At 32.5% G+C, this 13,188-nt stretch overlaps 2 protein-coding genes across 2 annotated transcripts; both read left to right on the forward strand.

Moving 5' to 3' along the window:
- The first annotated feature begins 1,052 nt into the window (after positions 1-1,052).
- Positions 1,053-3,963, forward strand: LOC143537593 (F-box protein At3g07870-like). The gene is made up of 2 exons (XM_077031328.1): positions 1,053-2,396; positions 3,723-3,963. Exons 1-2 carry the CDS (start codon positions 1,111-1,113, stop codon positions 3,802-3,804), a joined length of 1,368 nt encoding a protein of 455 aa, XP_076887443.1. The 5' UTR covers positions 1,053-1,110; the 3' UTR covers positions 3,805-3,963.
- Positions 3,964-6,209: 2,246 nt separating this feature from the next.
- LOC143537585 (uncharacterized) lies at positions 6,210-7,242 on the forward strand. Its single transcript, XM_077031321.1, has 3 exons — positions 6,210-6,399; positions 6,568-6,803; positions 6,847-7,242. Exons 1-3 carry the CDS (start codon positions 6,210-6,212, stop codon positions 7,240-7,242), a joined length of 822 nt encoding a protein of 273 aa, XP_076887436.1.
- Positions 7,243-13,188: the final 5,946 nt, after the last annotated feature.

The raw sequence follows: 13,188 nt of genomic DNA on the forward strand, positions 1-13,188 counted from the left end.
TTTGTCCTGAAATTAAACTTATTAGTGGGTGATAATTATGCTATGAAATACTTGTATATAGCAATCATATCATAGTGGCGTACATTTCATCTTCATGTTTGAGCACACCTGCTCATGCTTTCCATGTGTATAGTGTTTAAAGGATTCCATATCATGTTATGATACACGTTAGGAGACGATAGGCACTGGCTTTCATTGATGCTCAACACCGCTATGTACACACCTTGATAGGCCTGTAAATGAACACGAACGAGGGCTTGCATTCATTTAACTTTAACCAAACACAAACAGGAACATTTAATCGAACACATATTTTGTTCATGTTCGTTCATTAAAAAAATGGGCATGTTTGTGTACGTTTAAGTTCGTTCGTTTAAAACCTAAACGAACACAAATGAACATAAACAAACTTAAAATGAGCATAAATGAACACAAATGAACAAAAGTTAGCATTAATGAATGAACACAAACGAAAAAGTCTAGTGCATCACAGGTTAATGAGTTATCCAAAAATACATCTAAATTAGTTGTTCAAGTTTACATGATTTATTCAAAATGTACTTCTTGATTAGTGGTTTAATGAGCACGTAGTGTGTTTATATTTACGTAAGTGTAACTACTTATGTATTTATTAAATATTAAACGAACATAGAGGAACGTAAATTAGCGGACATAAATAAACATTAATGGACGAACAAAACGTGTGTTCATGCTCGTTTAACTAAATAAACAAACTTCACGCCGAACAGTTCATGAACATATAACGAATCGTTAACAGGCCTACACCTTGATACCATTCTACGATGCAACAAGCCCTTTGGTGGTTTTGTTTTGTTAATTTGGTTATTTATACACATATAACGAACTATGATTTCGCTTATAAAAAGTCATAACCGACTCACCGGTTTCTCACTTGTTCGGGGTTTCTACCCATATCAATTTATTCGTGATAAGTTTGTAGTTTTTAGGCTAACTCTTCATACAGTTAATGCTAATTAATATCTCCAAATTCTATATAAGACCTACCCGAATTGCCGCTCGGTGGCTGTTTCTACTTCCAAAACCCTAAAATCACAGCCGCTAGACTCAGCCGCATCACCATCACATACAATGGCAGCTGGTGACCGATCCTTGGTTGTTCTCCCAAGAGACAATCTGGAAGGTATTCTTACCGAATTGCCATTGCCATCTCTCCTTTCTTGCTGCGCCGTGTCCAAATCACTATTGAAGCTCATAAAAGAGGATTCCGAATTTGCACGCTTACATCTTGCAAAATCGGAACCTCATCTAATGATTCAATCTTCGTGTATTCGCTTGATTGATTTGGATACGGATGCTGCTTCACGGGTTGAAGTTAAGCCCAATCTCAGCAACCCGTTAGATGTCTTTCAAATAACACATTCTTGTAACGGGCTAGTTCTTTTGGAGTATATGAGCGAGCTTGATAATGTTCACCGTTGTATGATATACAATCCTGTTACAGGTGAATACACATTGCTACCTGAACTTGTAGCTCGTTATAGAACTGTTTCTGGTTTCTTTTACTGCCCACAAACAAATCGGTTTGAAGTTTTATGCACGTTTTACCGGGTGAAACCCATTTCAGATTCAGATTCAGATTCTGAAATGGAATTGTATCAATCTTCAGATTCAGACTCTGATATGGAACTGTATCTTGTTTCAGCTCATGATACCAATTCAGAGGGTTCAGATCTTGATATCGGGTCAGAGGATCAAGAACCTTGTTCAGATTCTGATTCGGATTATGTGTATTCAGAAAGTGATGCAGTGGGGGAGATCTATATAAAGGGTTCTCGCTCATGGGAGTCCCTTGGCATTTTACCCTTCTGTCCCCTTAATATTTACGGTAGATGCCACTTGGAAAAAGCTGTTCATTGGATGTGCTCGGACAAGGCTGTCCCAAATCTCATAGTACTCTATAACTTCGAGACCCATGAATTTGGGGAAATTTCGGGCCCGCCCCATCTGGTGAAGAATGATGCACTTGCATATACTGATCTAGTTATGGTTGTTATTGGTAATCGTCTTTCAATCATTGATCGCTTTACAAACTGGTTAAAGTTTAGTGTTTGGATAATGAAGGAATATGGAGTGAAAGATTCATGGAGTAGAGAATTTGTGGTGGACACCAACGGTTGGCTTTTACACGCCCGCTACTGTCTTATGCCCATAATATGCAGAAACAATGGGGAGATAGTAATGGTGAGTGATTTTGGTTTTATATTGTTATATGATATGAATAAGAAGAAAGGTAGAGTTGTAAATCATCCCCCACTTGAACTTGACTGGAGGCTGTTGATGCATACTCCTAGCTTCATTTCATTGAAAGATGTTGTGAGTGGTACCAACTTGGAAGTGCTAAAGGTTGCACCAAGGTATGAATATCTTTTTTGTTTTACTCTTAATTTTGTGCTGGTCGGGTTGTGTGATGGGTCAAATAGGTTGGGTTAAAATGGGTTCTGAGCAAAAGAAGTAGTTTGAGTCAAAATGCAGCCTTTTAAAATACTATCAGTTTGATGGTGGATGTGTAGGCGACGAGCAGGTTATGATAATATAAACATTGGTCATGGATGGTGCTAACCTGTTTGAATTTCTTTTAATTAACAAGCTTTATAAGAGGGACCTGTTTTGACCCGTTGTTTGATTTGAGTTAACCTAAATGAACTCGCATGCGTATCTTTTTTTCTAAATCAGTGGCGAAGGTTAATGGGGACCCGTGTCCCCGGTCACCCCCGTTTTTTCGCTTAGTAGGGTAATTTTTGGTGATTTTGTCCAAGAATTTTTATAGGTATTGTGCTCGGTCACCCCTGAGTATATTTTCCAAAAAGCTATTGGTCCCTCCAATTCAACTTACAGTTACTTGCAATCATTTGAGTTTGTGTTAGATGGGTTTTTCTTCCGATCGACGGCCGCCCCATCTCTACAACAAAAGAATGGTTTCGGAAACGTGAAGAAGATGACATAGCTTATAATATTGGGCCTTTTTAAAATTTAATCCATGACCCATAGTCTTTAACCAACTCGTTTTTCAATTGAAGAGGGTAAAATCTAAAATAAAAATAAAAAGGAAAAGCCTATATAGTCATTTCTTTATTATTTATTATTCTGAATATTAATAAAAGTTAAGATTTCAATTTTATTTTGTCTTTAGTATCTTTGTTCATACTTTTATTTAGTAAGCTCGCATATGATTCTGAATGAAAAAACAAAAAAAACTCGAACCCTCCACTTAAAATTTTCTGGTTCGATCATCACTTGGTACAATTTTTTTCAAAAAAATTATATATATTTAAAAGGTTATATTTGTATAAGGGCTTGATTTTATGTAAGAGTCTAAAAACTATCTAAAAAGTCGACATATATAAACAAAATAATGGAAATATCCTTGATCTTTGGGAAACAAATAATATAAGGCCCATTTTTTATTTTTGTCTTGGGCACTCGAAAACTCGGAGACGGCCCTGCATTTAATGAAGTGTTGGGAAGAACTGAAAACTTTCTCAACAACTGAAACACTCGCATTAGATCAGAACCGAATCACCGACCAAAAAGTTTTTGAGTCTGTAACTTTGGTCACCCCTATTACTTAGCCCAAGCTTCGCCATTGGTCTAAATTAACCCATTTTTGTAGAACGTTTCATAATTACTATCCATAATTGTTGATTTATTTTATAAAAACTATATTCTTTTTCATCTTACAGGCTTGATGATCCAAGGTTGATCCAAAATAACCATCTGGAGCTATCAGCAACTTTCTCAGATGAGGCTGAGACTGCAAGTTGAACCATGGGATGTTAACCTAGCCATTGCCAGCTGATCTGACTAGTTTCATAGAGTCTTGATCATGCAGTCAAGTGGTTCAGTCCTAGTAGTTTAGTTTTGTACCAACATTATGTGGCCTTATACGTTGTGGTAGTAATCTAGTTTTAAAGTGTTTGATTCCTGTGCTAGTTTTCATTAATTATTAGTAGTTTGGTTTTCTAGTTTACATTTTGTTTTGTGTTGTTATTTGTTAGTGTTTTCATAATTTCATTGATATACTTTGTATTCGGTTTAGTTGGGTCTCATGTATTTGTTGTTAACTGGTTTCATATAGTTAGATATATGAATGGTCTGGTTCTGTCGGTTTCATACACTTCATGTATGTTTTGGATTGGTTTTGAGTTCTTCAAATGTTGGTATGGATACGTGGGAAGAGGCTAAAACTTTGAATATCTTCTGAACCATTTCGACCCGATGAGGATTTGTTTCTTAATAATAATTTTTTTTGATAGGGTTGATAATCACTGTGAGTTGTGTTTATAGTTTTCTCTTTACTTTCAATTTTAGGATTTTAAACAATGTTTTCTGATATTTTTTAATATTTTAAATTTTGAAACGTGAATTATGGATCAAGTATTTTGGCCCGCGAAAGCGTATTGGGCTGAAGGAAACATGATTTGGTAATCACTTCTAGCAAAACCCGAATTGCAGCCCGGCCAATCCATCCGAGTAATCTAAGTCCTGAGATAAAGAACAAATAGGGTTTTAATAATACCCAGTTCCTAGTAAGGAACCGGTTCGAGTATGACCGGGTATTAAAAAATCATGTTCCGGTATTTTGTATTACCGGGTACAAATCAGGTCCGGTTTCAGGTATAGGTTTTGATACTGAAATGCATACTCTACTGGTAGGGTCGGGTATAGGTAGTAAAAACCAGGGTATAAAAAAACCGGTTCCAGCTTTTTTTTTGAGTCCGGTTCTGGGTTTGGGTTTCTTGTGCACCTCTAATCTGAGATCAACACGCTCTTAAACTAATGTTGACACTATATAGAAATGTTTAACAAATTCTTTTAAAAGAGTCGTATCTAATTGTATTTTTAAATTATTACACATTTTTTTAATAACAACAGGACGTGAACCCTCCTCGGCTAATGAAAATGTAATTTCGTATCTAACGCCTTGGTATCACCAAGCCAAAGGCTATTAAACGTTTTAACTTTTAACAATTACATTTTACTAAGAAGAAAAACAAAATATATTGTTATGTGAAGGTCAACATTTTTACTAACCGAAAGCCAACTAAAAACTATTACTTATGGGGTGTTTGAGATTCCTTATTTTACGTCATTATAACTTTTCATTAAATTAAAAAGTTACAAGAATGTAATTTATGGAACTTTTTCTCAAATAATATAAACAATTCAAACACCTTATTATTAACATAGTCTCTGTCTCTCGGTTCAAGCCATACGGATCCAACCCTATCTATCTGTAAGTAACATCATATTCAATTCGCATCTAATTGATATTGTTGGATAAATTACAATTTTAGAAACATACTGCCCTTCTATGATTTTAATAGTTGCTCATCACTATCCTAACAGGATTATGATCAATTTATCATTCAGAAAGATGTAGGCAGGCCTGACGAATTAGGCATGCTCCTGCTTGTTTATGTCTTCCTTTTAAACCTAACCTAAACAACCAGTTCACAAAGGTAAAAGAACATAGCATAATTGACCAACACATAAATGAACTAATCTAATGCATCACACTTTATCCAGAAAATACATCTAGATTAGTTGTTCAAATTTACATGATTTATTCAAAATGTACATCATGATTAGTGGTTTAACTTTTGTATTTATTACATTTTAAACGAACATAATAAACAAACATAAATGAACGAACGAGCAAAATGTGTGTTCATGTTCGTTTAGTTAAATGAACAAAAAAAAATGTTCATGTTCGTTCACTTAACTAAATAAACGAACCATAAGCGAATTTCCCACGGAACAGTTCATGAACGTTAGGTTCGTTTACTTGATACCACCCTACAATGCAACAAGCCCTTTGGTGTTTTTGTTTTGTTAATTCGGGTATTTATACACATAAACGAACTATGATCCCGTTTATAAAAAAAAATCATAACCGAATCACCGGTTTCTCACTTATTCGGGTTTTCTACCCGTATCAATTTATTCATGATAAGTTTGTAGTTTTTAGGCTGACTCATCATACAGTTAATGCTAGTTAACCGATCCTTGATTGAGCTCCCAAGAGTCCATCTGGAAGGTATTCTTACCGAATTGCCATTGCCATCTCTCCTTGCTTGCTGCGCCGTGTCCAAGTCACTGTTGAAACTCATAAAAGAGGATTCCGAATTTGCACGAATACATCTTGCAAAATCAGAACCCAACTACTGATGCAATCTTCTTGTATTTGCTTGATTGATTTGGATACGGATGCTTCTTCGGGGGTTGAAGTTAAGCCCAATCTCAGCAACCCGTTAGATGGCTTTCGAATAAAACATTCTTGTAACGGGCTAGTTCTTTTGGAGTCTATGGGCGTGCTTGGTAACGTTCACCGTTGTATGATATACAATCCTGTTACAGGTGAATACACATTGCTCCCCGAAATTGTAGCTTGTTACAGAACTGTTACGGTCCGGTTTCTTTTACTGCCCCAAAACAAATCGATTTAAAGTTATGTGCACATATATCCCAGTGGAACCCGTTTCAGATGTTCGTCCTGTTCGTCTATGGATTTGTATCTAATTTCAGATTCAGGTTCTGATACCGATATGGAACTGGATCTTGTTTCGGTTCATGATACCAATTCAGAGGGTTCAGATCTTGATATCGGGTCAGAGGATCAAGCGCCTTATTCATATTCACTGTATTCAAAAAATGGTGCAGTTGGGGAGATCTATTCAAAGGGTTGTGGCTCATGGCAGTCCCTTGGCACTTTACCCTTCTCTCCTACAACTCTTTACAATCCATGCCACTTTGAAAAAGCCGTTCATTGGTTGTGCTTGGATAAGGCTATTCCAAATCTCATAGTTTTTTTTCAATTTTGACAACTATGAATTTGGGGAAATTTCGGGCCCGGCCCATGTGGCGAGGGATTGCAGAATTGCAGAAAAAGATCTAGCCTTGATTGTTGTTGGTAACCGTCTTTCAATCTTTGATGCTTTTTCAGAGTGCTCAACGATTAGTGTTTGGGTGATGAAGGAATACGGCGTGGAAGATTCATGGAGTAGAGAATATGTGATAGACGATGCCGCTTGGACTTTACACAACGAGGACGATCTTAGCCCTCTAACGTGCAGAAACAATGGGGAATTGGTAATGGTGTCTGATGATCAAGGGTATATCTTGTTTTATGACTTGAATAAAAAGGAAGGTAGAGTCGTAAGTCTTCCGCCACTTGAACTTAAATGTAGGACAATGATCTAGCTTTATTTCGTTGAGAGATGTGGTGAGAGGTAGCAGATTAGAAGTGGTAGATGGTGTGAGTAGTAGCAAGTTGAATGTGGTAAAGGTTGCACCAAGGTATGAATATTTTCATTGCTTACTCTTAATTTTCTGCGGGTCGGGTTGGGGGATGGGTCAACTAGGTTGACTCAAAAACGAGTTTTAAGCAAAATGAGTTTTGAGTCAAAGCATAGTGTTTAAAAAGGTATCAGTTTGGATCCGTGTTAATAACTAGATTTATAAGAGTGGCCCGTTTTGACCCGTTATTTGATTTGAGTTAATCCAAATGAATTCACATGCAATTTTTTTTATTTGTAATAATTAACCCACTTATTTTTCGTAGAATGGGTCATAATTACCATCCCTAATTGTTGTTTTATGTTATAAAAAGTTTTTTATTATTATTATTATTATTATTATTATTATTATTATTATTATTATTATTATTATTATTATTATTATTATTATTATTATTATTATTATTATTATTATTATCATACAGGCTTGCTGATCCATGGTTGATCCCCAATAATATCTGGAGCTAGCAACAACTGATCTGGATAGTTTAATAGAGGATCCGCAAATTTTCTGTTAATGCTAAAATATAGATAAAAAAATAGAGGATTGATGATGGGGTCAAGTGGTTCAATCCTATTAGTTTAGTTTTGTTCCAAATGTGTAACCTTATATGTTGTGGTACTAATTTAATCTTAAAAGTGTTTGATGACTTGTGTTTGGTTCCTGTGCTAGTTCATTTTTTAGTAATACTATTGCTTATTACTTTACATTTTGTTCTGTGCTGTTATTTCTAAGTGTTTCCGTTGATATAATTTGCATTGGGTTATGTCGTGTCGTGTGTACGTGTTGTTAATCAGTTTCATATGGTTCGCTGTGTTAATGGTCTGGTTCTATCGCTTTCGTATACTTATCTCATGAATATTTTGGAATGATTTTAAAAGCTATAAATGCTGGTATGGATACATGGCAGGAGGCTAAAACCTTGAACATCTTTCGAACCATTTCGACCTGATGAGGATTTCTTTCTTGATTTTTTGACAGGGGTGATAATCACTGTTTTTGAATCGTGAACTATGTTCATAGTTTTCTGATTACCTTCAGTTTTGGGGATTTTTGAACAATGCTTTCTGATATTTTTTAGTTTTTTAGAATTATGAAGAAATGTGAATTATAAATCAACTATTTTGGCCTGCGAAACTGTATTGGGCTAGAGCATCCAAGTCGCCAAGTTGGTAATTTAGCTTAGTGGTGCACAAGTCGGTTCTTGGGCCGGACCCAGAGCCAGTACAGCTCAATCAGGTACAACTGGAATCGGGTTTTTCCAGGAAATTGGTAGGAACCTGACCTAGGTATGAGCCCGGAGTATTGGTTAATGCCCGTTGGAACTGATTCGGGTGGGCTTGGTCCAAACCGAGTACAAATTGGGTCTTTTTATACAAAATATATTTGACAATTCGCAACTAGGGGTGTTCAGAGAAACCGAAAACTGAATTGTATCCGCAATAAAAAACCAAATCCGAATTCAAAATTTGATTTCCGATTTGATTATAACCGAAAACCGAATTTCGAATTCGATTTACAATTCAATTTTTGGTTATGTTTTTTTTTCTTTTAAGAGATTAGTTCGATTTACTTGGTTAACCGAATTAATCGATTAAAATATGAACTATATTAATTATTTTCGGATATGGCCAAATATTTTCGAAGCCCATGTCTAATATGTAGTCCAATAACCTATATTTCGATTTTCCTTTTTTGGATGCTTTAGGATGGTTATTTTATGGTTGACTAGTTGTATTTTAAAATCATTTATTGGTTCGTTGATTTGGATGCTTTATTATGGTCTTTAACTTTTGGTTTTAGGATGTATATATTTGCATGTTTTGATGTAGTACGGAACCCAAACGGTTGTCCGAATCCGAAACACAAACAAAATAAATTGTTACTGTGGATGAATTCGATTAAAACGGTTTAAATCGATTTATTCATTTTTAACCGAAACCGAACCGAATGGAATTCGGATCAATTACGGTTCGATTAGTCCATTTCTGAATTCAATTAGGTTTGATTTTCGATTAGGGGTAAAAAAATCTCATAACCGAACAAATCAAATAAATCGACAACCGAACCGATGAACACCCTTATTCGCAATGGCTATAAAATTGATCATTGTGGATTTTTCTTTAAAAAGAAATTAACAAAATAAATAACCTATAAGTACAATTCAAAATAAACCAGTTTTTACAACAAAAAAGTGTATTTCTTTCTACTCAAAAAAAAAAAAAAAAAGACCGTTCTCGAAAAAAATGAACGTTTGAACCGAAGACGGCTCCTTGGCCTATGTGGTGGTACACGTTAGGGTCGAAGGTACAAGTGTTCAAGACTCGGCTCCTGTTTATTGAGATCGCGTTAAGAATAGATTTGATGAAGAAATGGGCTTTTTCAACCGAGTGTGCAAGAAATTAAATATTGCTAATTCGGAGGAGTTTATAGGTAGTGTTTGAAAGGATTCAGACAATCTACCATAGACGGGTGGAAAATTTGGGAACACAAGTTCATAGAAGGTTGTTTGCGAAGTTTTTTAATCGACTGTTAATTTTAAGAATTTCATATTTTGAATTTGTTTAATTTTAAGTTAGAAGTTGTTTATTATTTGTTAGAATTTGTTTCCTTTTAAGTTCGTTAGAAATTGTTTAATTTCAAGTTTGAATTTGTTTACGATCAAGTTAAAAAGAGTGTTTAATTTTGTGGTTAAAATAAATAGACGTATAATTCATTAGAAATTTATTCTTAATACTTTACCCACACACACACACACACACACACACACACATATATATATAGGGTAAGGTTAAAATGAAAACCCATTTGAGTTGTGAAAACCCGCGAAAACCCTTTGTAACATCGGTTTTTTTTTTGTTACATGTAATATATATTGTAACATTTAATACAAAACATCGAAACATAAAAAAAATGTTTTGCTATTTTTTAACATTTTTTACTAATTTTTATATATGTTTTTAGGAGAGAGAAAAATTTATATTTACATTTTTTATTTATTTTAATTGTGGACTACAAGATTTAAACATTAATTAAAAACATTTGTTGATAATGAGTTTCTAGAGTTTTCACAAATCAAGTGGGTTTTCATTTTATACTTAGCATATATATATATATATATATATATATATATATATAGGGGAGGGATATTTTGAGAACTATGTTTAGTTTTAAGAACTTAAGAACTCAATTCTAGGCCACACATTTAATTAAATGGATTGGAATATGTGGTTCAGATTAAATATGGCAAAAAAGTCAAAGTAGGAGAGAGAATAAATATGTAAGTGGTTACAATAACTTTTACGTCCGTTACACATGTGTAAAAAGTCGACTCGGTGGTAAAAAATTCTATAATTTTTTTATGTGTATGTAACTTATATATATTACGCATGTGTAAAAAAAATTCGAAAAAAAACTTGTTACATTAAGTTCTTTCGAGTTCTTAAAACTCAAAGGGGTTCTTAATTGAAATCTCCCCTATATATATATATAAGCGAAAACCCTAAAATCTAATGTGTCGCGATGTGGTCGCTCCCCCTTTTATGAAAGCCACCAGATTGCTTGATTTTTAAATGGAGGACTCTCATTGATTTAACCCAAATTCATGGGTATGGGTCTTACCAAAACCAGATAGCTCTTAAACGGGTTATAACATCTCATTAAATTAAAAATTAATCTTACCAATTATTTGATATGAAAATCCTATAAAATAGGGATATACTAAAATTTAATATCCAATTTAAAAAGAAAAAGATATTATTTATAATTAATAAACAATTTTATAGTAAAAAACATAAGCGGGTCATGGGTTACTAAATCCAAATAGCTTTTAAACGGGTTATAAAATATCATTTATTTATGAAATCCTTTCATCATCAACCCCTAAGTATATTATTAACTTTCTTACAATAAAGAAAATTAAAATCCAAAAAATAAATATTAAAAAACGAAAAATGTAAAACAACCATTCTCTCAAGCCATCAGATTGTTTTATTTGTAAATGAAGGTTTTTCACGCATTTGACTCGAATTCACGGGTAAAGGTCTCACCAAACCCAGATAGCTCTTAAACGGGTTATAACATCTCATTATATTAAAAATTAATCTCATAAAATATTTGATATTAAAATCCTATAAAATAGGGATATACTAAAAATGAATATCCTATTTTATTTAAAAAAAGATATTATTTATAATTAAGAAACAATTTTATAAATAAAGAAAATAAATGGGTAATAGGTATCACCAAACCCAGATAGCTTTTAAACCGGGTTATAACATATCATTTATTTGTGAAACCATTTTATCATTGAACCTCAAGTATATTAATTATTAACTTTCTTACAATAAATAAAATTAAAATCCAAATATACATATATAACTATTAAAAACGAATAATGTAAAACAACCCCATAATACGGGGGATAAAATCTAGTATATATATATACATATATATATATATATACATACATACATATATATATATGTGTATATATATATATGGGATGGGTCAGGAGAAAAATGAAATTACTGCGAGAAATGAATATGGGCCACTAGTTTTATTTTAGGTTTTAAATACTTAAATATAAATAAAGAAAATATTAATGCATGTTCTCTATTCAATTAATATAACTAATAAATATATAGTTATCTATTCAATTAATATAACTAATTAAATTATTATAATTTGAAAATATTAATAATTCATTTATTTTTATAACTTATTTTTTCTTTCTTAAATTTTTATTCTACACAAATTTATTCATACATTAAAATATCTTTCTATGCAAAACCAATTTCTTCCAACTTAATATATTAATATCCATCAACACGTAGTTACATTGTGATGAGTAGTACAAAAAACTATCTTACACTTGTTTTCATTAAATATCAACAAAAAAGTACACAACCTACAGAAAAACATATAACATACACTTGTTCTAAGAATAAGAAAATATATAACCTACACACGAAAAACATATAACCGACACACAAAATTCAGCATCGATAAACTACACACGTACACAAAAACGTATAACCTACACAGGAAAAACATATAACCTACACTCGAAAATTTCATCCTACACAAATACAATTTATTCATACATTAAATTTTTTTTCTATCCAAAATCAATTTCTTCCAACTCAAATATATCAATATCCATCAACACATAGGTACATTGTGATGAAAAATACAAAAAAACTATCTTACATATGTTAGCATTAAATGTCAATAAAAAATATACAACCTACACAAAAACATATAACATACACTTGTTCTAAAATAAGAAAACATATTACATATACACGAAAAACATATAACCTACACACGTATAGGATATGTGTATCTTTGTTTAGTTTATATAATTGTTGATGTCAAATTACATATGTAAGTTCTATACTTTTTTGTATGTTATGCGTTTCAAAACAAGTGTAGGCTATATAATTTTGTGTAGGTCGAATATTTATTGTTTATATTTAATGTACACATTTGTATGATATTTTTATTATTATTATTATTATTATTATTATTATTATTTATCACAGTAATTTTATCAAAGTATATCAATTGAAAAAAATATTATGTTTTGATATTTATTAATTAGAGAGAAAATTTATTATGGTTATATTAGTTGTATTAATTGAAAAGAGAGGGATTTATTATGGTTATATTAGATGTATTAATTGAAGAGAGAGAATACATTTATTGTTGCATTTACATTTTTTTCATTTATTTTTAAACATTTAAAATGTAAAATAAAACTAGTGGCCCATATTCATTTCTCGCAGTAATCTCATTTCTCTTCTGAACTTAATCCTATATATATATAAATATATATATATATATATA

The sequence above is a fragment of the Bidens hawaiensis genome, unplaced genomic scaffold (assembly GCF_021521415.1).
Source record: "Bidens hawaiensis isolate Kalapana, Puna unplaced genomic scaffold, B.hawaiensis_p1.1 tig00011229_1, whole genome shotgun sequence".
Lineage (NCBI taxonomy): Eukaryota > Viridiplantae > Streptophyta > Magnoliopsida > Asterales > Asteraceae > Bidens > Bidens hawaiensis.